General features: G+C 36.5%; 2 protein-coding genes across 2 annotated transcripts in view; one reads left to right on the top strand and one right to left on the bottom strand.

Annotated features, from left to right (window-relative positions):
- The window catches only part of LOC134655005 (uncharacterized), a 175,315-nt gene that overhangs the window by 40,043 nt on the left and 108,019 nt on the right, over window positions 1-27,253 (top strand). The window lies entirely within an intron of this gene.
- LOC134655300 (spidroin-1-like) lies at window positions 22,586-24,039 on the bottom strand. Its single transcript, XM_063510751.1, has 3 exons — window positions 23,801-24,039; window positions 23,637-23,679; window positions 22,586-23,424 (listed from the first exon to the last, which is right to left on the bottom strand). Exons 1-3 carry the CDS (start codon window positions 23,813-23,815, stop codon window positions 22,586-22,588), a joined length of 897 nt encoding a protein of 298 aa, XP_063366821.1. The 5' UTR covers window positions 23,816-24,039.

Below are 27,253 nucleotides of genomic sequence, written 5' to 3'. Positions count from 1 at the left end.
AATAAAAAAATGAGAGGAGTTATGACGTCATCTTTTTTTGTATGAAATTAAAAAAAAATTGTTTTGAAACCTATCGTGTGTAGTATTAAACGAAAGGGCTTTCTAAGACGATTCCAAAAATATATCACATCATTACATTTGAGTAATTTTTTTTTTAATTATAATAAAAATATTTTTTAAAACATACCAAGTTTGGGTTTCTCCAGATACAATACCGTTAAAAAATTTTTTGTTAAATATACCTCAAATTATACCTAATATCCTCATATCTAATTCTAATAAAGCAAATTTGAAAATATTTACATTTAGTATATTTGTTTTAATTTTTTCTACTCCCGTACCTTTATTTGTCATTTAAAAGGTCATCTCAAACACACACCTTTAAACCCCTATGTTATAGTTGTCAAGACAAGTCTTTAGTCTATTCCCCAAAAAAGTATTTGTGCATACACGCAGTATCTTTTTGGTACTTTTACGATACTTCGTGTAATCACCACTTAAAAAATATTGTATTAAATACATTGTTGCCAACCTAATTTTAATTGATTGATGAGTACTAAGTGCATTGCTGCTAATTTACAAAATATTCATTAGGTTCTATAGTAGAAACAATAAAATTCCTTCAGAAGTCAGAAACGCGCATGTGACACCCGTAATATAGCAAGATCCATAGACTACGAACACCGCTTAGCGTTGCTTGTTAGTCTCCATAGGCTACTGTGGCCAAAATCGAGAAAAAAAAAACTATCCAAAATTGTAATTTAACTAAGAGCAAGTACCAGGGCATCACGAGTTACTAGAAGGTGTCGCTGACCATCCGGCCGTGGGGCGCGGGGCGCGGTGGCCGGGTCGCGTATCTTAGCTGTATACTTTTGGTTTGTTTACCTACATATATGTCCTATATGATTCCACTTGTTTAAAGTATTATTTTTGTTGAATGAAAAATATTTGTTAAATTTACAATTTTTAATATTTAAAGGTGAGATTTTTCAGTTAATTCTTACATAAATAATTTTTACTACGAATTATAGATTCCGAGATATAAGCGACTTTCTGGAAAACCGTTATACTTATATTAATTTTATGCTTTCTATTTAAATATTTAATTGAGAAATTCATAGATCACACTTTGTAAAATTGAAAAATTAAAAAAAAGTACTTCATGTAATTATTTTCAAAATTGCTTTCTTAGTGTTAGATACCTAATATCCTCGTAGGATATTAGGTATAATTTGAGGTATATTTTACAAAAAAATATTGAACGGTATTGTATCTGGAGAAGCCCAAACTTGGTATGTTTTGAAAATTATTTTTATTATAATTAAAAAAAAGCGGCCAAGTGCGAGCCGGACTCGCCCATGAAGGGTTCCGTATTTAGGCGATTTATGACGTATTAAAAAAAACTACTTGCTAGATCTCGTTCAAACCAATTTTCGGTTGAAGTTTACATGGTAATGTACATCATATATTTTTTTTAGTGTTATCATTCTCTTATTTTAGAAGTTAGGGGGGGGGGACACACATTTTACCACTTTGGAAGTGTCTCTCGCGCAAACTATTCAGTTTAGAAAAAAATGATATTAGAAACCTCAATATCATTTTTGAAGACCTATCCATAGATACTCCACACGTATGGGTTTGATGAAAAAAAAAATTTTTGAGTTTCAGTTCGAAGTATGGGGAACCCCAAAAATTTATTGTGCTTTTTCTATTTTTGTGTGAAAATCTTAATGCGGTTCACAGAATACATCTACTTACCAAGTTTCAACAGTATAGTTCTTATAGTTTCGGAGAAAAGTGGCTGTGACATACGGACGGACAGACAGACGGACAGACAGACAGACAGACAGACAGACATGACGAATCTATAAGGCTTCCGTTTTTTGCCATTTGGCTACGGAACCCTAAAAACCGGCCAAGTGCGAGTCGGACTCGCGTTCCAAGGGTTCCGCGCATTACACAATTTTTAACAATATGTTTTGTTTAATGAAAAGTCAGTAAAATGTCTTTAAAAAACCCGTAGGGGCCGGATCAAAAACTAAGTACTTAAGTCCGACTCACGCTTGACTGCATATTTCTAATAGGTTTTCCTGTCATTTATAGGTAAAGAACTATTTAGTGTATTTTTTCAATATTGTAGACCCAGTACCTAGTTTCAGAGATAAGGGGGGGAAAGGGTCATTTTTTGCCTATTTTCTTGAATAACTGCTAAACTATTTATCTTAAAATGATCATTCCAAAGTTTAATTAATAATTAAATTAATAAACTTTATTTTGAAACACTTTTAGGTACAGAAATTTACAAACTTTTCTCAAAATGAGCTCTTTCATTTGATATGTAACACGATATCTTAGTTTGAAAAACTTTATTTTTTAATTTGCTCTTTTACCTCCCAAAAGTGGCCTACATATTTAAAATTCATTTGTTTACGTTACATATATGTCCGTCTTTGGGTCACAAACTTACATAGGTATGTGTGCCAAATTTTAACTTCATTAAAAGTGAGTAAAATGTCTTTAAAAACCCCGTAGGGGTCGGATCAAAATCTAAGTACTTAAGTCCGACTCACGCTCGACTGCACATTTCTAATAGGTTTTCCTGTCATCTATAGGTAAAGAACTATTTAGTGTAATTTTTTCAAAATTTTAGTCCAGTACCTACTTTCAGAGATAAAGGGGAGGAATGGTAATTTTTTGCCTATTTTCTTGAATAACTGCTAAACTATTTATCTTAAAATTATAAAAAAAATATATTTGAGATTCTCAAAATGAGCTCTTTCATTTGATACACACACGATATATTTTGAATAACTTTATTTTTTTATTTGCTCTTTTACCCCCAAAAAGTGGCCTCCATATTAAAAATTCAGTTGTGTACGTTACATGTCCGTCTTTGGATCACAAACTTACATATGTGTGCCAAATTTCAACTTATTGAAAAGTGAGTAAAATGTCTTTAAAAAACCCGTAGGGGTCGGATCAAAAACTAGTACTTAAGTCCGACTCACGCTTGACTGCACATTTCTAATAGGTTTTCCTGTCATCTATAGGTTAAGAACTATTTAGTGTATTTTTTTCAATATTTTAGACCCAGTACCTAGTTTCAGAGATAAGGGGGGAAAGGGTCATTTTTTGCCTATTTTCTTGAATAACTGCTAAACTATTTATCTTAAAATGATCATTCCAAAGTTTAATTAATAATTAAATTAATAAACTTTATTTTGAAACACTTTTAGGTACAGAAATTTACAAACTTTTCTCAAAATGAGCTCTTTCATTTGATACACACACGATATATTTTGAATAACTTTATTTTTTTATTTGCTCTTTTACCTCCCAAAAGTGGCCTACATATTTAAAATTCATTTGTTAACGTTACATATATGTCCGTCTTTGGGTCACAAACTTACATAGGTATGTGTGCCAAATTATAACTTCATTAAAAGTGAGTAAAATGTCTTTAAAAACCCCGTAGGGGTCGGATCAAAATCTAAGTACTTAAGTCCGGCTCACGCTCGACTGCACATTTCTAATAGGTTTTCCTGTCATCTATAGGTAAATAACTATTTAGTGTAATTTTTTCAAAATTTTAGTCCAGTACTTTCAGAGATAAAGGGGAGGAATGGTAATTTTTTGCCTATTTTCTTGAATAACTGCTAAACTATTTATCTTAAAATTATAAAAAAAAATATATTTGAGATTCTCAAAATGAGCTCTTTCATTTGATACACACACGATATATTTTGAATAACTTTATTTTTTTATTTGCTCTTTTACCCCCCAAAAGTGGCCTCCATATTTAAAATTCATTTGTGTACGTTACATGTCCGTCTTTGGATCACAAACTTACATATGTGTGCCAAATTTCAACTTATTGAAAAGTGAGTAAAATGTCTTTAAAAAACCCGTAGGGGTCGGATCAAAAACTAGTACTTAAGTCCGACTCACGCTTGACTGCACATTTCTAATAGGTTTTCCTGTCATCTATAGGTTAAGAACTATTTAGTGTATTTTTTTCATTATTTTAGATCTAGTAGTTTCAGAGTTAAAGGGGGGAATGGTCATTTTTTGCCTATTTTCTTGAATAACTGCTAAACTATTTATCTTAAAATTATAAAAAATATATATTTGAGATTCTCAAAATGAGCTCTTTCATTTGATACATACACGATATATTTTGAATAACTTTATTTTTTTATTTGCTCTTTTACCCCCCAAAAGTGGCCTCCATATATAAAATTCATTTGTGTACGTTACATGTCCGTCTTTGGATCACAAACTTACATATGTGTGCCAAATTTCAACTTTATTGGTCCAGTAGTTTCGGAGAAAATAGGCTGTGACAGACGGACGGACGGACAGACAGACGCACCAGTGATCCTATAAGGGTTCCGTTTTTTCCTTTTGACAAAAAAAAGCTAACTCATCTCGTTTTTTTTTAATGGTGCTTCGGGTCAAATCGCTTTGCGGCGCCGCAGCGCGGCACCGCAAAATTTTGCGTTGCGGCGGGCGTCGCCGCAGAGCGGTTTGCGGCGCCGCAGATTTCTGATTTCTGATTTGTATGGAATTTAAAAAAAACTGTTTTGAAACCTATCGTGTGTGGTATTAAACGAAAGGGCTTTCTGAGCCGATTCCAAAAATATCATATCATTATATTTTAGTCATTTTTTTTAGGGTTCCGTACCTCAAAAGAAAAAAACGGAACCCTTATAGGATCACTCGTGCGTCTGTCTGTCCGTCCGTCCGTCTGTCACAGCCTATTTTCTCCGAAACTACTGGACCAATAAAGTTGAAATTTGGCACACATATGTAAGTTTGTGATCCAAAGACGGACATGTAACGTACACAAATGAATTTTATATATGGAGGCCACTTTTGGGGGGTAAAAGAGCAAATAAAAAAATAAAGTTATTCAAAATATATCGTGTATGTATCAAATGAAAGAGCTCATTTTGAGAATCTCAAATATATATTTTTTATAATTTTAAGATAAATAGTTTAGCAGTTATTCAAGAAAATAGGCAAAAAATGACCATTCCCCCCTTTAACTCTGAAACTACTAGATCTAAAATAATGAAAAAAATACACTAAATAGTTCTTAACCTATAGATGACAGGAAAACCTATTAGAAATGTGCAGTCAAGCGTGAGTCGGACTTAAGTACTAGTTTTTGATCCGACCCCTACGGGTTTTTTAAAGACATTTTACTCACTTTTCAATAAGTTGAAATTTGGCACACATATGTAAGTTTGTGATCCAAAGACGGACATGTAACGTACACAAATGAATTTTAAATATGGAGGCCACTTTTGGGGGGTAAAAGAGCAAATAAAAAAATAAAGTTATTCAAAATATATCGTGTGTGTATCAAATGAAAGAGCTCATTTTGAGAATCTCAAATATATTTTTTTTTATAATTTTAAGATAAATAGTTTAGCAGTTATTCAAGAAAATAGGCAAAAAATTACCATTCCTCCCCTTTATCTCTGAAAGTACTGGACTAAAATTTTGAAAAAATTACACTAAATAGTTATTTACCTATAGATGACAGGAAAACCTATTAGAAATGTGCAGTCGAGCGTGAGCCGGACTTAAGTACTTAGATTTTGATCCGACCCCTACGGGGTTTTTAAAGACATTTTACTCACTTTTAATGAAGTTATAATTTGGCACACATACCTATGTAAGTTTGTGACCCAAAGACGGACATATATGTAACGTTAACAAATGAATTTTAAATATGTAGGCCACTTTTGGGAGGTAAAAGAGCAAATAAAAAAATAAAGTTATTCAAAATATATCGTGTGTGTATCAAATGAAAGAGCTCATTTTGAGAAAAGTTTGTAAATTTCTGTACCTAAAAGTGTTTCAAAATAAAGTTTATTAATTTAATTATTAATTAAACTTTGGAATGATCATTTTAAGATAAATAGTTTAGCAGTTATTCAAGAAAATAGGCAAAAAATGACCCTTTCCCCCCTTATCTCTGAAACTAGGTACTGGGTCTAAAATATTGAAAAAAATACACTAAATAGTTCTTAACCTATAGATGACAGGAAAACCTATTAGAAATGTGCAGTCAAGCGTGAGTCGGACTTAAGTACTAGTTTTTGATCCGACCCCTACGGGTTTTTTAAAGACATTTTACTCACTTTTCAATAAGTTGAAATTTGGCACACATATGTAAGTTTGTGATCCAAAGACGGACATGTAACGTACACAACTGAATTTTTAATATGGAGGCCACTTTTTGGGGGTAAAAGAGCAAATAAAAAAATAAAGTTATTCAAAATATATCGTGTGTGTATCAAATGAAAGAGCTCATTTTGAGAATCTCAAATATATTTTTTTTATAATTTTAAGATAAATAGTTTAGCAGTTATTCAAGAAAATAGGCAAAAAATTACCATTCCTCCCCTTTATCTCTGAAAGTAGGTACTGGACTAAAATTTTGAAAAAATTACACTAAATAGTTCTTTACCTATAGATGACAGGAAAACCTATTAGAAATGTGCAGTCGAGCGTGAGTCGGACTTAAGTACTTAGATTTTGATCCGACCCCTACGGGGTTTTTAAAGACATTTTACTCACTTTTAATGAAGTTAAAATTTGGCACACATACCTATGTAAGTTTGTGACCCAAAGACGGACATATATGTAACGTAAACAAATGAATTTTAAATATGTAGGCCACTTTTGGGAGGTAAAAGAGCAAATTAAAAAATAAAGTTTTTCAAACTAAGATATCGTGTTACATATCAAATGAAAGAGCTCATTTTGAGAAAAGTTTGTAAATTTCTGTACCTAAAAGTGTTTCAAAATAAAGTTTATTAATTTAATTATTAATTAAACTTTGGAATGATCATTTTAAGATAAATAGTTTAGCAGTTATTCAAGAAAATAGGCAAAAAATGACCCTTTCCCCCCCTTATCTCTGAAACTAGGTACTGGGTCTACAATATTGAAAAAATACACTAAATAGTTCTTTACCTATAAATGACAGGAAAACCTATTAGAAATATGCAGTCAAGCGTGAGTCGGACTTAAGTACTTAGTTTTTGATCCGGCCCCTACGGGTTTTTTAAAGACATTTTACTGACTTTTCATTAAACAAAACATATTGTTAAAAATTGTGTAATGCGCGGAACCCTTGGAACGCGAGTCGGACTCGCACTTGGCCGGTTTTTAGGGTTCCGTAGCCAAATGGCAAAAAACGGAAGCCTTATAGATTCGTCATGTCTGTCTGTCTGTCTGTCTGTCTGTCCGTCTGTCTGTCCGTCCGTATGTCACAGCCACTTTTCTCCGAAACTATAAGAACTATACTGTTGAAACTTGGTAAGTAGATGTATTCTGTGAACCGCATTAAGATTTTCACACAAAAATAGAAAAAGCACAATAAATTTTTGGGGTTCCCCATACTTCGAACTGAAACACAAAAATTTTTTTTTTCATCAAACCCATACGTGTGGGGTATCTATGGATAGGTCTTCAAAAATGATATTGAGGTTTCTAATATCATTTTTTTCTAAACTGAATAGTTTGCGCGAGAGACACTTCCAAAGTGGTAAAATGTGTGTCCCCCCCCCCCCCTAACTTCTAAAATAAGAGAATGATAAAACTAAAAAAAATATATGATGTACATTACCATGTAAACTTCAACCGAAAATTGGTTTGAACGAGATCTAGCAAGTAGTTTTTTTTAATACGTCATAAATCGCCTAAATACGGAACCCTTCATGGGCGAGTCCGGCTCGCACTTGGCCGCTTTTTTTTAATTATAATAAAAATAATTTTCAAAACATACCAAGTTTGGGCTTCTCCAGATACAATACCGTTCAATATTTTTTTGTAAAATATACCTCAAATTATACCTAATATCCTACGAGGATATTAGGTATCTAACACTAAGAAAGCAATTTTGAAAATAATTACATGAAGTACTTTTTTTTAATTTTTCAATTTTACAAAGTGTGATCTATGAATTTCTCAATTAAATATTTAAATAGAAAGCATAAAATTAATATAAGTATAACGGTTTTCCAGAAAGTCGCTTATATCTCGGAATCTATAATTCGTAGTAAAAATTATTTATGTAAGAATTAACTGAAAAATCTCACCTTTAAATATTAAAAATTGTAAATTTAACAAATATTTTTCATTCAACAAAAATAATACTTTAAACAAGTGGAATCATATAGGACATATATGTAGGTAAACAAACCAAAAGTATACAGCTAAGATACGCGACCCGGCCACCGCGCCCCGCGCCCCACGGCCGGATGGTCAGCGACACCTTCTAGTAACTCGTGAGGCCCTGGTACTTGCTCTTAGTTAAATTACAATTTTGGATAGTTTTTTTTTTCTCGATTTTGGCCACAGTAGCCTATGGAGACTAACAAGCAACGCTAAGCGGTGTTCGTAGTCTATGGATCTTGCTATATTACGGGTGTCACATGCGCGTTTCTGACTTCTGAAGGAATTTTATTGTTTCTACTATAGAACCTAATGAATATTTTGTAAATTAGCAGCAATGCACTTAGTACTCATCAATCAATTAAAATTAGGTTGGCAACAATGTATTTAATACAATATTTTTTAAGTGGTGATTACACGAAGTATCGTAAAAGTACCAAAAAGATACTGCGTGTATGCACAAATACTTTTTTGGGGAATAGACTAAAGACTTGTCTTGACAACTATAACATAGGGGTTTAAAGGTGTGTGTATGAGATGACCTTTTAAATGACAAATAAAGGTACGGGAGTAGAAAAAATTAAAACAAATATACTAAATGTAAATATTTTCAAAATTGCTTTATTAGAATTAGATATGAGGATATTAGGTATAATTTGAGGTATATTTAACAAAAAAATTTTTAACGGTATTGTATCTGGAGAAACCCAAACTTGGTATGTTTTAAAAAATATTTTTATTATAATTAAAAAAAAAATTACTCAAATGTAATGATGTGATATATTTTTGGAATCGTCTTAGAAAGCCCTTTCGTTTAATACTACACACGATAGGTTTCTAAACAATTTTTTTTTAATTTCATACAAAAAAAGATGACGTCATAACTCCTCTCGTTTTTTTATTTGTTGGTGCTTCGGGTCAAATTGTTTCAAATGTCCTAAAGATCAATCGTACCGATTTTGATACCTTTAACACCATTTACAGCGTTTTTTGGCGAACCGCTATCGCTATAACAACAGCAAGAGCAGAACACGTGTGAAGGGATCCATGTCTGATTAAACAACTGGTAGTCGAATTTTATTCTTTACTATGCAGCGTGGCATCGCACGCGGCGCCGCACGCCGCTTGGCGGCACCGCGCGCGGCGAAACTCACCGCTTTGCGGCACCGCGCGCGGCGCCGCGCACCGCGCTGCGGCACCGCGCGCGGCACCGCGCGCGGCGACGCGCACCGCTTTGCGGCGCCGCGGCGCGGCACCGCAAAATTTTGCGTTGCGGCGGGCGTCGCCGCAGAGCGGTTTGCGGCGCCGCAGATTTCTGCGGTGCCGCGCCGCGAGGCGGCGGCGGCGCCGCACCGCGCACATGTGGCCGGGCCCTTACGCGTCTCGTGTAAATAGCGCGAAGGTGCGGCGGCGGCGCGGCAGCGGCGCGGAGGCGGCACCGTGTACACGCGCCCTAAATGTTTCGCACAGTAGGAACCATGATTTTATCATACGCCGCTGTGATTAGCTCGTGAAGGTATCACGGCAAGCTCGCTGACACCAGTTGAAGGTCATTCCAACATATTTACATTTAAACGGACTGTCGCTCCTTTTGTGACAACATATTCTTCAGCATACCGCGTCTTCTGTCATGTCTCCATAAACTCTAACGTCTTTTTTATCTGCGTATAAAATCAGCTCTTGCAGTTTTTTTTCAGACAATATTTCCTCTCGTGTCACCTGTGGAGAATAGGCGTCCAAGGATTTTTTCTTCATAGCGTTGCCGAATTTCAGAATATATGTTCAGCCATCAATCACTTCTGCGTATGGAGTGATCGGTACTCTCATAGTTCTCATGTTCTGCATATATTTAATGCAATTTATTTGTTTGTTTTCTTCCTATAGGTATAGGTTACGCAATGAATTTTTAAATTAATATTACATTGTACTTTTAGCCTGACTGACAATGAAAATCTATCATGTCGCCGATTTGACATCGCTGATTTTTTTTCTATAGATGGTCAACCGAACCTTGTCAGTAGAAAAAGGCGCGAAATTCAAATTTTCTATGGGACGATATCCCTTCGCGCCTAAATTTTTCAAATTTGCCACCTTTTTCCTCTGACAAGATCTGGTTGACCAAGTATATTTAAAATGCGAAACTACAAATAGGTTATATCGTTTGTCAAAGCACTGTCTCATTTCAAACATAGACAGAGAGAGTCATACTATCTTTGTCTTACACTAGTACTAGCACCCAAAAGAAAAGGATGAGTATAGTTTGTATTGTTCTTATTTAATGACAAATTGGTTTAACCAACTATACTTACAAGAATGCACTTCGTTTTTCAGGTAAAATCGGACGTAATCGCGTAATAGAAAATGACAGCGTCGTACTAATTTAGTTGCAATCCAACACTCAAACTATACAGGATGGTCTATACCACAACGTTCAAATTTTTTTTTAGTTTCCTCATATCGTGGGCTATTAGGCGATTCTCAGAGATGACGTTCGGTGCCTGACTTCGGTGCCGAATTTTATTTTTTACTTCTTTGATACACAACTTTATTTCCTAAAATCTAGCCTTAATATAAAAAAATATTGGTAGTAGCCCACGTAGTGATAAAATAAAAAAAAATGTTGGACATCGTGGTTTGTACCATCCTGTATAGAGTAGTTAATAGAGTCAGACCGAGAAAAGTCTGCAGCGATTTTGATAGCCCACGCAGTGCAAGCGTCATTTTAAACGTCAAACTTCTATGAATTTATGACGGGCCTGACTGACAATGAAGATCTATCATGTCGCCGATTTGACATCGCTGATTTTTTTTCTATAGCTGGTCAACCAAATCTTGTCAGTAAAAAAAGGCGCGAAATTCAAATTTTCTATGGAACGATATCCCTTCGCGCCTACATTTTTCAAATTTGCCGCCTTTTTCTACTGTCAAGATCTGGTTGACCAAGTATAACACTTGCACTGCGTGGGCTATCAATATCGCTGCAGACTTTACGAGTAGCAAGGACCTAGGACCGCCTTAGATTGCGATGGACAGTCTTTGCATCAGGAAAAATCCGGAGCGGGGGTCAAGGCTAGGTTTTGCTCCCGGGAAATACCGATACCGAAAGTACCGGGAATTCCCGGGATTTAGAGCCAAGCAAAGAACCGGGATTTCAAAATTAAAATCCCGGTACTCCCGGGATTTTCGGGACTAAAATTTCCGGCACAATATTTGACTGCTTTCTGTTACATAGCATGAAATATCATGTTTTATAAAGAAAATAAATATGTATATTTTATCAATCTAAGGCTGATGGTAATACTTTTACGGCTGACCACTACATTAAAATAAATTAAAAAAAAAGTCAATGGGTTTGACAATGCCGACAATATAAAATTGCGTAATTTGATACTTTACGGGCATAAGTGTTTGTACGATAAATAATTTTATACGAACAATTAGTTATTTTATATTTGTATACTAACTAGAAGCAAAAATAGAGACAATTTTGTAATTAATAAAATACTACTTTTAATTCAAATTCAAACACGGTATAAGAAACTCACATGTGATAATGATATTTTTAATGAATTAATAATTCTGGCTGAATAATTTCTTGATTTGTCGTATTGGTAGTTCTGTTATTATATGTTCGAAGGTCCACAGCCCATTTTGAACGCATGCGAAAATTATCAATTTTTTTTTATCCTTTTTCACAAAACGTCTTACATATTTTAAAAAAAATGATATTACTGAGCCACAATTCAGTTTTTGCCAATCAACAAAGATAGTAAAAATGTCACGTAGTTTAGGAAAAAAAAAAAGCAAATTATATTAATGATTGTGTGACTTAAACTCTTAAAGACACATATTATGGTACAAAAGAAGTGTGTACCTTCACTGTGCTACTTTTTTATCGTTTTTCTACTCCAGCACTTAAATGTGTCAATTAAATGACTGACAGTGATATCTAAAGCAATGTCATTTGAATGATTTGTCTATAGGCTCATAAGATGACTGCTAGCAGTCATCTTATGAGTATAATACAACTGCTTTATTTTTTTTAAAGATACAAGTTCCGATCATCTTGATTGAAAGAGGTATGTTTTCATTTACAATAATAACTCTTTTTTTTTTAATAATAACTCAATTTTTTTTAAATAATAACTCTTTTTTTTAATAATAACTCTTTTTTTTTTGCTGCAGCTGTCATAGAAAAAGTAATGTATGCAACAGCTCATAATTGGTTCTTAAAATTCTCGGGTCTTTTTTTACAAAACTCGACTACGTCTCGTTTTGTAACTTCGACCCTTGAATTTTAAGAACCCTTATTATATCACTGTTGCATAAACTACTATTGAAGAAAGATTCGTGGTCGTTTTATGCTTTTTTTTACTGAAAATTGATAAGAAAACTGATTTTTGAAGGCAGTCCCGAAAGTACCGAAAATACCGGGAAATCCCGGTTCCATTTTCGCCCGGTACCGAAAATCCCGGTTCTTTTAAACAGTACCGGTTCTGCAATCCCTAGTCAAGGCCCCTTTCAAACAGGCGAGGTCCCAGCTCCTGGAGCATCCCGAAGTCTCGGCACCGAGGGAGACGAATAAATACCCGCTCAGCGCTGAGTATTTATCTTTTTAGGGTTTCAGGAAAAACGGGACCCTATTACTAAGACTCCGCTGTCCGTCGGTCTGTCTGTCTATTTAGATGATATATTTCTGTTGTCAACAACAAATAATAAGTACTAACAACAAAATAAAATAAATATTTAAGTGGAGCTCCCATACAACAAACGTGATTTTGTTGCCGTTTTTTGCGTACCTACCTAATGGTACGGAACCCTTCGTGCGCGAGTCCGACTCGCACTTGGCCGGTTTTTAAGAGACGCCGCATGCTCAGCAGCCGCTCCTGCCGACCGCATTGTACGACTAAGATGCGGGGCGGCAAAAGTACTGTCGCACGTGGCGTCCCACAGTAAGCACTTACCTCTTTCCCACGGCACCAGGGTCTAGCCGGCCTTATGCCGTCCGATCGGCTAAAGCCTGGCGGCTCAAGCATACATGGGATATTAGGTAACTCTGACAATAAGGCTCTCCTAACGATGTCATTAAGAACATGGTGCCGTACCTCCCAGCGCAACGGCAGCAGCTCAAGACATGGTGGCCGTTGCTCCCCACAGTGGAACCGTAGATGCATTGGTGGAGTTGGCATACCAATGGCAACCTATTAGGCGGAGAGCAACGGCCACATGCATCGAGCAGTTGTCTTAGTAAGGTGGCTAAGTTTGGGGAGGGCCTACAATTTAGTTGATTTTGACAGATGGTTTGACGTATAAAATTCACCGTATTTGAGGTTAATAAGGTCTACTGTCCTTAAAATTTTGTATGAATTTACAAGCAAATATGAGCCTTCGTTAATTAAGTATTGCAGCCGGTTCTACCTTAATTCGATAATGTAGCTTATTTCAAAGACTATAAACTCTAAGTACTTAGAAATAAAGCTTCAAAAGCTTTAACCGTGGATAACTTTTAACTATCAACGTCACATGTGGATAAGTGGTGATAGGATGTCATTCATTAAAATACGCTTTAAGTAAACTTGTTTAGAATTGATTTTTCAAAAGCTCAAACCACGGATGATTTTTATCAGTCAATGGCAAAAGTAGATAAGTGGTGGAATGTGATTAAGTAATCTATTCTTTAAAATAGGCCTTAAGTCATCGAGATTAAAATTGATTTTTCAAAAGCTCAAATCATGTCACGCTATCATTAGTCACTTGTACTTTATCCTCGCGTCTTTTTACCAAATTTAATCACTTATCAGGTATTTCACATATCACGCAATAAATGATTAATGATTTGGTGACAAAGCATCATAGCCCTCCTGCCGCCGACGTTAATTACGTCGATAATGAAGTAAGCGATAATTGCCAGGATATTACGATTCAAAACCATGACCAATACCATTGTAGTGGCAGTTGTTCACAAAGATTACCGTGTTTTCTATAACCCAATGTTAAGGAGATATATCCAAATTGAGCAGTTGGTAAACAATACAAGTTATATATTTATTCTTCGGATATACCTAGTTATAGATTTGTTCTTCTGATGGAACGTGTAGGTACCTAGGTACTTACATAAAAGTTACGGAGAAGATATTCAAATAGTATTGTATGCAACCGTTGTTTAAGAGAGGTCAAAAAAGGCGAGTGGCGTGAGTAACAATATGAGGCGAAGCCGAAAATTGTTAATAAAGACGCCACGAGTATTTTTTGACTCAGTTAAACAACGTTGCATACAATACTTTTTCTACGACCAAGCACTTACTTTGAAATAAAATTGTAAATTTAACAAATATTTTTAATTCAAGAAGTAGTAAAAATGGAGGCTACGGGCGGGAAAAGAACGAATGAAATAAAAAAAAACATGTCTATGGTTCACTTATTTGTCAGAGATGACATTTAAAATAAGGTTGGCAACACTGTATTTCATTCAATATTTTTAGGTGGTCATTACACGAAGTCTCGTAAAATCGTCAAAAAGATACTGCGTGTATGCACAAATTCTTTTTTGGGGAATAGACTAAAGACTGGTCTTGACAACTATAAGGTAGGGTTTTAAAGGTGTGTGCGCGACCCTTTAAATGCCAAATAAAAGTACGGGAGTAGAAAAAGTATATTAATTTCCAGGGCATTTCGCTCGCATTAGATATCAAATTAATCTGAAAAACTACAACTACGCCTACAATCTTGGAAGTAAAAGTTATACTGGCAGTAAGTTAGTAGTCGAGACAAATGTATTGTTGATTAGATATCTTATCTAAGATTCTTATTGATGCTCTTGAGGATAACAGGGAGAGTTAGCGTTACCTTCCTGTTGCAGAGGTGTCGAAACGTTTAATGTTGACAGAAAGAGGTCACTGTAATATTGTAACTAAATGCTTAGTTTGTCTCAGGCTTTATAGTTCTTGCAACATCAGATAATAGTACTTACTTAGTACTTAAATCCTATAAAACTCCCGTGAGATTCTAACATATACACCGTGTTTTTATTGAATTCCGTTAACTTCGGGGTATGGTTAAGTACGTTTAAGATAACTAAATGGCATAGTTAATTATCAAAAAAAATTTTTTTTTTGCTTTTTTACAAAAAGAAATAAGTTTAAAAAGTAATTAAATGTAGCATATAGCGTTGTTGTAACACGGGCATTACATTTAACTCAACCAAACATTTGAAATCTGTGACATATCAATGTTATTTCGAACATCGATTGACCGAGATTGTACTTAAGTTTAGTAGCAAATGTATGAACTCATTCTAAACACTAATCAATATGTAAACCGGCCCTAAGGCAAGTGTACACGCTTGTAGAGGCCTTATAGGAAAAAAATAAATTAGTGATTATCTCCGAAATGGAGTTAATTAGAATATCGGTGTCTTTGAGAAAGTTACTTGATTTAAGCTCAGGAATGCACCCTTGAAATTAACGGAAATCAAAAAAAACACGGCGTATATTAAACGCTAAAAAAGACGGTGCTGCAAAATGGATCTAAACATGTTGACTAATACGTGAAAAACCTTTTAAAATATTTTTTCACCACACCAGCTCGTAAAGGCCCTTTTGATTGATCAAAAACTGATGAGAAAGTTCCATTTTATCCACAAGAGTGGCAAAGTAATTTGATGCAAATTTTGAGTTGTGTCCTTATGTTGCCTACTAGAATTGACTTTTAAATTATGATTTTGAATAATAATTATTTAATAACGTTCATTTGGATTTGATTTGGTTTTATTTAGTTTGATGTCTTACAGTGTATACAGTATTTTCCTTGCATTGGTGTGGTGAAAATTTTTGTGTTTCACTCAGTGGCAAAATGTGTTTAACCCTCGTGCCTTGAGACCCTCGCAACGCCCAAGATTCCATTTTTCGAACCACTCGCTGCGAGAAACTAATCAGATATACTAATTATATTATCAATCCGTGCGATAAATCATATTCTCGTCTATGTATGCGGATCTAAGTACGGAAATTTAATATGTACGCGGCACGAACGGCCGATTATGACATTTATGACATTAAATGACAGATGATGAGATGACACATGTCCAATGACTCGAAGATAAGGCTGTTATGGTTACATAATGAAAACAAGATAATTGTTGTTACATTTATTTACAGTTTTAACAATATCTGTTTAAAAAACAAATTCTGGTGGGTTATCTGACAAGCCTTGAACGGCTGATTCCTTGACTCGATGTTTGACTTTAAGACTAAAATACTCGTAATGAGGGTTATTTATGTTGATAAGTAGTCATAAGTACTATTAAGTTTTGCAGGTGCAAGTTAGATCTTCGTTTTGATTATTTAGTATCCGTGTTGTTTGTATCCGCCACCTTGGTTGCCATGGCTGCCACCGTAACCCTGACCTTGTTGTCCGAAACCTCCTTGTCCGCCTTGTCCGAAACCGCTGTCTTGGCCAAAACCTCCCTGACCGCCTTGACCACCGTGAGAGCCATGCTGACCCTGTTGTCCGAAACCGCTGTCTTGACCAAAACCTCCCTGACCACCTTGACCACCGTGAGAGCCATGCTGACCCTGTTGTCCGAGACCACCCTGGCCTTGACCACCCTGTCCGAAACCACTCTGTCCATGACCACCCTCTCCGAAACCACTCTGTCCTTGACCACCCTGTCCGAAACCACTCTGTCCATGACCACCCTGTCCGAAACCACCCTGTCCATGACCACTTTGTCCGCCTAATCCTCCTTGTCCATATCCTTGGTCATTTTGATAACCACTTTGTCCGTGCTGACCGTGTCCTCCCTGACCCAAACCACCCTGACCGCCATGACTGCCGCCGTGGCCACTGTGAGCGCCTTGGCCACTGTGACCGCCTTGGCCACCTCCATGTCCACCGCTACCGCCATACTGGGGGTGACCTGAAATACGAAATGGGCAAACTAAGACTAAATAATATGTCAATGTAAAGTCTGATGAGGCAGTGGTTTTGTATAAAGCATTTGTTTTTTACCACAATTCCCTTATCTTATTGTAATAAATTGTAATAAAAATTCTAATTGGCTTCTGCTCGCGACTTCCGGCCATATTCGAACTTTAAGATACGTCAAATACTAGAGATTGAAACGATATGGATTGGATATGTCAGTCTCAAACAAGTGTCAAAAGTGACACGTTTGTATGAAGAAACGTCACTTTTGACACTTGTTTGACACTGACATATCCATTCCATATCGTTTCAGTATCTAGTATTTGACGTATCTTAAAGTTCGAATATGGCCGACTGTCTGATTAGAATAATGATGATTGATAAAAACCCTTAACTATCTTCACACCCAATTTCATTTAAATCGACTTAGCAGTTTAATACCTAGGCATATAATATACAGAGTGGTCCAAACCTTGACTTCCAAAATTTTTTTTTAGATTCCTCACGTCGTGGGCTATCAGAATATACCCCATGTATGTTAGCCGATTTTTCATTGTTTTCGAGTTATGATTTTTTTAAACTTTTAACTTTTGTTATGAAGTTCCGGGGTTCCCATACAGGTTGGCTAAAAAATAACTGCATACCCGTTACCAGGGAGGTTTTGGAATTATACTGAGCAAATTTTACTATGGGACCAACCGCGAATTCACGAAAAAAAATTTGGGTTTTATACATTTTGGCTGTGGTCCATTTTCTATGGAAGGGTATTTTTTTTTCGCGATTTCGGGGTTGGTCTCATAGCAAAATTTGCTCAGTATAATCCCAAAACCTCCCTAGCAACAGGAATGCAGTTATTTTTTAGCCACCCTGTATGGGAACCCCGGAATTTCATAACAAAAGTTAAAAGTTTAAAAAATCATAACTCGAAAACTACGAAAAATCGGCTAACATACATGGGGTATATTCTGATAGCCCACGACGTGAGGAATCTAAAAAAAATGTTTGGACGTCAAGGTTTGGACCATCCTGTATAGTAAAATTAGATTAGATTTATGTAAATGTAAAATATCTGTGAAGATGGCATGTGGAACTGTGCCAGAATACCGGGTATTCGCCAAAACAAACATAAGTAGGTATTCAATAGTATTTATAAATGTTGAAAAATTTGGAAAATGTTAAATGTATAGGTACTAGTGGTCAGTTTAGAATGCTTATTTACTCTGAACAAATTTACTAACCACATAAATGGTTTTTTGTAGTTTATGTCCTATTATTAGCAAAATACAATACAAAAGATATCGTCTACGGTGACTTGTTACCATCAGGCGGGCCGTATGCCTGTTTGCCACCGACGTGACGTGGTATAAAATAAAGATGCTGGCGCAAACGCAAATATTAGGACGAAATTAATTTGGTACCAGCTGGATGTCTATGAAACACGGATAAATACTAATCATATAACTGAAATGTGGTTTCACAAGACTTGAAATAGTACTCACCGAGGGCGGCCACTGCCAGAGCTAAGACAACGCACGCGATCTGTGGAATAACAACATTACATTGAATTAGTTAATCAATAAAATAACCATTTATTATATTATAATAATAGGCAAGAAATAGATATTTATTAAAAAAAAACAATTTTACATGATATAAACACCAGTAAAATACAAGTGATAGCTAAGTTATCTAGAAGCTAAAATACACAATAATATTAAAATAAAATTACAGCTCAAATCAAGCAATTGCACAATTCGTAAAAAATTACATAAGTAAGTGCAATCTCATCGCAACTCCTAAGAATTGGTCTATATTCTGCCAGGAAATAAAGGCGACCCATAAAAACATTAGACGCATTTGAAGGATGTATAAGTAAGTCAAGTATATAATATAACGATATAATATAAATTTAATTAAGTATAGAATAGTGGGACTCCACAGTCAAATAAATGTAGTTTTGTGGAGCTTTGTCCTTAATAAAAAAGTTGTAACTTTTGTGTTATAAATAACTAAAATAAAAAATAAGTGGATTAAATTTTTGTTTTAAACAGGACAATGTGTGTTTAATATAATGTACCTATATAGGTTTAACTGAGCAACTTTTGCTATGAGGCCGAAAGAACACCCTGTATACACCTATATATTGAATGTAATAGGTAGTAATTAAGTAGTCGGCTAACTTGACTAAACTGGACAGACACTGACGAGTCTCCATATACAATCTTTAAGTTTGATTTAGGTTTCTAAAGGAAAACAAAGCGTTGAGGTAAAACAGTTTACTTTTGTCAAATAATGAGAACTTTTTTTATAATTTTACAATTAGGGTGAAAATAAAGTTAATTATAAAAAACATAAATTAAAACAATAAACTTACTTTGAAAGCCATCGTGTAAGTGTTCACTTGAAGTTATGTCTCATGTTAGTCCAGCTGAATGTTTATATACCCGTCGTTATCTTAAAATTTGAGACGTGGCCTCTGCTTTTGCCTGTTTATGTTTACATACACGTAAATTCGATTCTACTGAATAGATATCGTTATCGGTTAGTAGGCTGAGGTTAAATCAAGTTATTTGTAAATATGTATTAAATAAAACATCCTCAAACCTAATTACGATGATTGTATCATCTCATCAGCAGCAAAAAGTATGGTTTTAGACCTCGCGGCTTTAACCTTTTCCACGCCGTGTCAAACACAAAAGCTATCACTCAGACGCCACATCACTGAAGTGTCCAAACTGAAGTTGAACTTTATGTATATGCACGTAGGTTGATGTTGCTCTGTGGTCTGTGACCGATTAATCGGTTTTTGGCGTTGAACCTACGGTGCGGATATATCGGTCATTGGCGTCCAAAATGTTAAGAAGATCAAGATGAGAAAAGGCGGCTTAATAATCGCGTTTATTATCTTAATATTCTTAATAATCTTGATCCATAATTCATCCGCCACTCTCACACGAACATAAATAAATGCCTTGTCAAAATCGATATTTTGATCTCCCAAGATATTTACTTATCTTATGACTAGACTAGATAAGCGGCAAAAACAAAAGCGCAATACCCGTACGATGCCTACTCCGTTAAAATAGCAAAATTAATAAAGAATAGGGTATTGTGATAAATTGCTCAGTTTCTATCTATATAACTAGGTTTAGTTATAAAATTCAACATCTGTCAAATACCCTATTGTTATTACTTGAAGAAGTCATTATTTTAATAAATTATCATTTCTCCACTACAGGTTGTCTGAAAGAGATCGCTGCTTAGCGATAAGACCGCTTGTTGTTACCTCTGTCTTCATGTATTATGTGTGTCTGTCTGTAAATCTTTTATTGAAGTTGTGCAATAACGAGCATTTGTATTGTATTGTATTGAATTATTTTATCGTGTATTAGTTTTATCGAAGTGGAGAGAGAGAGAGAGAGAGTAGAGAGAGGAGTAGAGTTAGAGGTTTTAGTTAGTTTGTTGTCTCCAGTCTTTTACGAAGACTTACGATTTCTTCATGTCACATTTCAAGAATCACAGACAACTTTTTCTCTGCACCTAATATGTAGCTGTACCATAGAAATAGTACATTATTGTCGAGGTTCGGAAGTAGCTACTTGCAGGCTGAGGATTCGTTTTAAACGGACGACCTTGGGAGTAAGCAAGTAGCCTTCCAGCCGAGTCATATATAGTGCTTTTCTCAAAAATGGTGCAAGAAATAGAAATATTTTACAGAACTTACAGAAGCAACGTTCTAATTTTTCATTAATTTTCACAGAAAAAAATACAACCATTAAAAAAATTAGCTTGCCGCCTTTAAAAAAAAAAGAAGTGTATTTTTCTGCTGAAAATACGCCAACCTATTTGAGACACCTAAATAGTCGCGGTACCAACATTAAGCCTGTAACAGACTATCGCACCGCACCGCGACCTTGGAGCGTCGCACCCATAAGTGAGAGCGAGGAAGAGATATCTGTTTCTCGCTCTCACTTATGGGTGCGACGCTCCAAGGTCGCGATGCGGTGCGATAGTCTGTTATAGGCTTTATAATAATAAGTGTTGATCATCTGTTGGCTGTTTAAGGGACCTATGCCTTCATTTGATATGGCCATTTGAAGTTTTAAAAAGTTGGGAACTCGTTAAATAATGGAATTTGTATGCGACATTGCAGTCCCGAAATCGAGACTGCAATGTTTTTAACTTTTTAATTTTTTGAATGACCATAAACTACGCACTTCGCGACCTATTTTTTAACCGGCAACGTCGACTTTGCCGTCCATTTTTGAGAAAAATAAGTAACCGTCGAGTGCTCACTCCATAAATTTGATAACAACTCATTTCACTGATTTAAACTTTCACGATTTTTACACATTATTAAATTATACAACGGGACTTACGGGGATTAAGTGTGTAATTTAATAACAAATCATTTATAATGTTTTAAGCGAACTTTGCGAAAACTTGTTTGTAAGTAATTTTAAGATTTAAGCGTACTCTACCTACTAAGTACTAGTAAGTTTCTAACTTATTCATAATACGTCATACTATACCTCCCATACAACTTATTTCTATAAAGGAAGGAGAGTTATCTACTAATATCTTATGTAAGGGAAGCTTATGTTCTGTTGGGTTACGACTGACCGCACTCGGCATTGAGATATCGACGGAATACATATTAAGTACTTACATCCACAATATCTTCCAAGATTTCTACCACGCGCCATATTGTAGTTCGATGTATAAGGATGTTAAGTGAAATCGGGAAAGGAAGCGGTCGGTGGTCGGTGATTTACTTATTTCAAAAGATTTAACTATACCTACCTACGAAGGAGTCAGTTGTTCATCCTTATTCTAGTCTTAGGGTTTGTTTCATATTTTATATTCAAGCGTGACTCTTGGTGTCTGTCGGTCTGTTTGTCCTCTAATACACGCTTAAACTGCTGAACTAATGTAGATGAAATTTGGTAAGTATAGAGACAGTTGGAGTCCTAAGAAAGGACATAAGATAAGTTTTGGCACGAAAATCATCTTTTCACGCTAAAGAAGTCGCGGGCAGAAGCTAGTGAATCTGACGTATCTGTCAGGTGTGATATAATAGTTCGAAAATATTTGAGCCGCTTTCAAGAACTGTAAAGAAGTCAATTTTCTTTACAGTACCTACTAGGTACCTGTTACAGGCCACACCTTGCATCTATAAATCATGTTTACATCATGAAAGAATGCAGAGCAGTGCGTTCAGTTACTTATGTAAATCTTATGCTCAAATTACACGATAATTATAAGTAATTTAAACAACGACAATATTCTATGCTATTGTAATATTTATTGGTAGGTAGTCGAAGGTTTACAAGATAAAATTTGCATTAATATTTACATGACCAACCGTGTTGTATTGAGATCTGCCGCCAACCATTTCTATGGAGAAAGCCGAAATGGATGTAGAATCTGTGTGTGTCCAATCAAGAGATTTGTCTAAATTTTCCTTTTAGTGCCATTTGCCAGCACCGTAGGCGCCTAGACCGCCGCCGAGACCGCCGAGAGAGCCTCCAACAGCCACTGGGACACCAGCGAGGCCGAGGCCGCCGACCGCTACCGGCGCTACGCCTACTACACCGACGCCGCCAGCGCCGAGCAGCAGAGCTCCGGCCTGGGCCTGTCTGGCGGCCGCGTCAGCGACAGCCTGAGCTTGAGCGGCGCTAGCGGCGACGGCGGACGCCTGCGCGCGGGCGGCGTTGGCGATGCGAGCGGCTTCCACGGCGCGTGCCTGAGCGATAGCCAGACCTTGGTAGCGGGCGGCGTTGGCAAGACGGTCAGCCTCCGCGGCGCGGCCGGCCTCAATAGCGCTTCCTGCAGCTGCACTGCGTGCGGCCTCTACGGCCCTAGCGTTCTCGTATGCGGCAGCCTGAGCCCTCTGCAAGTTGGCGATGCGCGCCGCATCCAAAGCCCTGGCGTTGTTGATAGCGTTGGCTTGTCCAGCACGGGCGGCACCTTCGGTCACACGGGCTCCCTGGATAGCGGCGTTGGCAGCGTTCGCGATGTTAGCGGCCTGGACTGCCTGAGCGTTCTGGATGGCGCTGAGTTGAGCCGCGCCAACGGCGGCGGCGTTGTTGAGGGCCTGGCCGCTGCCCACGAGGCCAGCACCGCCGATGAGGCCGGGGCCTCCGGCGACGATGGCGGGGCCGCCACCAATGAGCGCGGGGGCTCCGGCGACGATGGCCTGGCCACCGTAGAGGCCGCCGCCGATCAGGCCGGGGCTGGCGATAGAACCGTAATAACCAGACTGCTCAGCATTGGAATCAGTAGCGACGGTGTCTTTCTTCACACCTACAAAATATTCAAAATATATTACAAATAATACAAGCCACAACTAAAGATTAACAAAAGCTGATCCCGTCGGGCCCATTTTTAGGACATAACCGGCAATATAGGATTTTGGAATAGAGATACGACCGAAGACAGATAGTTACTTATTTGGGTATATAACCAGCGAACATTTTGAAGTTTTTGAATAGGTAATTTATTTATTTTCTACTCACCTTCTCCGAAAGCTTCATACGCCAAAGCGATGACAAAGAGAATCTGAAAACATTTACTTTTATAAACTTTGACCCTATCCTTCTTTATTAAATAAACCATGTATTTTATTTGAACTCAATCACTGGAAGTCACTGCACTTTATCATCCACAGAAGAATCCTTACCGTAAAACGAGACATCGCTATGTATGTTATGTTAGTTCGCTACAGTACACCTCCGAAGCAAACCTTGGAATGTAATCCTCCACCAAACACCTACACTTTTATAGTGAACCGAAAATTATTTACATGCATTTACAATGCTGATGCCGCCCCATTTGAATACTGCACCTGAAAAAAAAACGTTTCGGCGGCCGGCGGCGGTGGTGGTGCGTGAACACACACTATTCTGGCGCGAGATGCGCGGGCGCACGTACTATGTTCCCTTTAAAAAAACTATCTAAATATTGCTTCAAAATGCTTCACTGACATGAAAACTTCATAATAAGTGAACTTATTACATTCGTCTCCATACCCAAAAGTCGTCAATCACAGGACATTCTCGCAGCAGTATCCGCAGAAGATCTGTCGGTCGAGCACTGTTGCCATTCAATCGGGTTTCTGTATTTTCGCCAGTTGGAGGCATTATGCGCTTCGCTGTTCGTTATTTAATACAATTTTATGCAACCGTTGTTTAAGAGAGGTCAAAAAAAGCGAGTGGCGTGAGTAACAATTTGAGGCGAAGCCGAAAATTGTTAATAAAGACGCCACGAGTATTTTTTGACTCAGTTAAACAACGTTGCATACAATACTTTTGCTACGACCAAGCACTTACTTTGAAATAAAATTGTAAAAAACAATGTATTTCATATACAATATTTTTTAAGTGGTGATTACACGAAGTATCGTAAAAGTGCCAAAAAGATACTGCGTGTATGCACAAATACTTTTTTGGGAAATATACTAAAGACTTGTCTTGATAACTATAAGATAGGGGTTTAAAGGTGTAAGTGTGCACGACCCTTTAAATGACAAATAAAAGTACGGAAGTAGAAAAAATATAAAAACATAGGTACATGTCCATTCAACGAGAAATCTAATCTGCAGAACTCAATAACACGCCCACCTAGGTATTATGAACTTTGCATGCCAATAAATTTAATCATACACAAACATGCAACCTAATTTTTCTTCAGGTCATAATCCCAGATGATTGAATTCCCGCCGAACAGTAATAAATCAGATTGTGAAATACGATGCATATTAAGTGCAGTAGGTGCAGTGACGTGTTGCACAAGGGTGATGCAACTCCGGCTCCAAACCGCTTGTCCGGCTCCTCATTACATACTTGACAACGCAAAAACGACCCACTATACTTGTAATGCGAGCATTAGATAGGCGGTTCCGTACAAAATGTTGCGCGATCTGTCTCTCACATTTATCGTGACTTAATGCAGGTAATTAATAAACTTGATCATAATTGTAATCGGGAATAGTTAGTATAGGTATTTAGAACTCCTATAAATGCATGTGGATTGTGGTGTGAATCGGTAACACCGAAAATAAATACAATATGTTACCGTAATAACCCGTTTTTAGAGAAAACGCGTTTTCCCTAGTTAAAACTAGTGTTCCGTAAGGCCTCGGTAAAAACTAATTTTAACTGGGTTTGTCTTGGTGAAAACTAATTTTGACTAAGTAATTGTTCAAAATATTTCAGTGAATACTAGCTTTTACTAGACGCGCGTAAACCATACATTTTTTTGTTTTCTAAGTTAACATTATAAAATACAACAACTGTCGAATGAATTGCGATCAAAATTAAATATTTCGATAGAAACATCAAAAAGAGGGCAACCATAGACGTACCTATGTATCCATTTGACTCTACTGATTGATTCCAGAATTTAAAAATAGTTTGTGCTTATGAATTGTTCTGATGAAATCCATTACCGTAAAATGGGGTGAGTAGGGGCAAAACTGACATTCAAACCTCGATAACATTTTATTTTTACATGTGCATACTGAATGGTGGATATAATAAGTGTTCCAGACAGTTTTTATTTTATTTTGGGTAGTTCCATTTCATAACTTTGACGATAAACAGAAAATCCCACCTCACCCCGTAATCTCTCGTAATTGGGGTGAGATGGGATTTCATACAAAGGTGATTTTGGAAGATTGTTGGATCGATTTTTAATTATTATGAGTATTACTCCATTTTAAATTGGAATACATTATTTTTGTAGCAGTAGCCTTAAAATCCTATCTCACCTCCCTTTCATCCCTTCTCTCCCCATTCATAACCCAACTCTCCCCGGGAACCCTACTCACCCCATTTTACGGTACCAAACTGTGGTAAGCAGTGGTTCTCTAGCAGTGGCACTGGTCCCTAATGCACGGTGCACTAGGCGGGCAATTGGATTCATCGCGTGTCATTGTTATTCTAGGATCCATTCATTAATTGTATTTACTAATTAATTAATGTGTAGTAATTTCGCACTATATTTAGATTGCATATAATACTGAATAACTATACTTGGTCAAGCAGATCTTGTCAGTAGAAAAGGGCGGCAAATTTGAACAATGTAGGCGCGAAGGGATATCGGAATTTCGCGCCTTTTTTTACTGACAAGATTTGGTTGACCAGCTATAGTAGACAGGTAAAATAGATAATTGCAATTTAAAACTTATCATCGATCTTGTTCCCATTTCCAAAAATGTTACACCATCCTCTAAGTTTTACCCGTCACTTTAAAAAGAGCCAATCTTATTACTTAGTTTACTTGCCTTATATTTATCGTATGGAAATTATTTTACACCGTACATTCATTTAACTAATAGTTTATAATCTAAATCTACATTTGTCCAAGTAGATTACTACTTCAACAAGACGAAGAATTAGAATTAATTGGAAGATTTTAAAACCATAACGAGTGCAGTTATTAAGCTGCACTCGTTATGGTTTTAAAATCTTCCACTGGGCCATCGTACTTGTCAACTTCCTTTTTGAGATCAAAAGCGTATCGACCCTTTATCGAGTAAAAATTCTTCACTACCTATTTACTGTGTACTTTTCCCTCATAATTTTCCACTTGGTCGGTCGTATGAACTTTGCTCAATCGGTCCTTATACAAATGATCGTATGTTTCTTATTCACGAGCAACACTGCTCAAAGTTGCATCGATCATTTATTATGGATGCACCAATGCACCGGAGCTATCGTTGTATGGGCGCTTGCGATGTGAACTATTGGCACATTCGATACGAAACAATAATTACATTATTAGTGTAATTAAGTTATAATTAAACTGTTGTCATAGGCGTAGCATTTCCTAAATATTTATGTGCCTAAACCATCCGTCACCGTTTAAACGTTCCCTATTTTTATTTACCTATGAGAAATTTAACAATAGTGGTTGGTAGACCTGGCCCTTAGTGGATTATAGTACGAGTACAACACTAGTAAAAATCAATCAAAAAATCAAATAGAACAGTAAAAGTGGTAAAGAACATCGTAACAACATAAAATTGACTATATAGGTACATACAAAATAAAATTGGATACCTACACTCCAATTGACCTAAGCACTAACGGTCACAAATATTTGGGTGTATTAAAGAAAAAAAAAACAATAA

Source organism: Cydia amplana, chromosome 16 (assembly GCF_948474715.1).
Source record: "Cydia amplana chromosome 16, ilCydAmpl1.1, whole genome shotgun sequence".
In the NCBI taxonomy this organism is placed as follows: domain Eukaryota; kingdom Metazoa; phylum Arthropoda; class Insecta; order Lepidoptera; family Tortricidae; genus Cydia; species Cydia amplana.
This window is presented reverse-complemented; position numbering and strand designations above follow the sequence as displayed.

Bases quoted from the DNA above. Each gene is read 5' to 3' on its own strand.
- LOC134655300 (XM_063510751.1), bottom strand. The intron at 23,425-23,636 runs GTGAGTAGAAAA...AATATTTTGTAG, and splicing joins GTATGAAGCTTTCGGAGAAG to GTGTGAAGAAAGACACCGTC.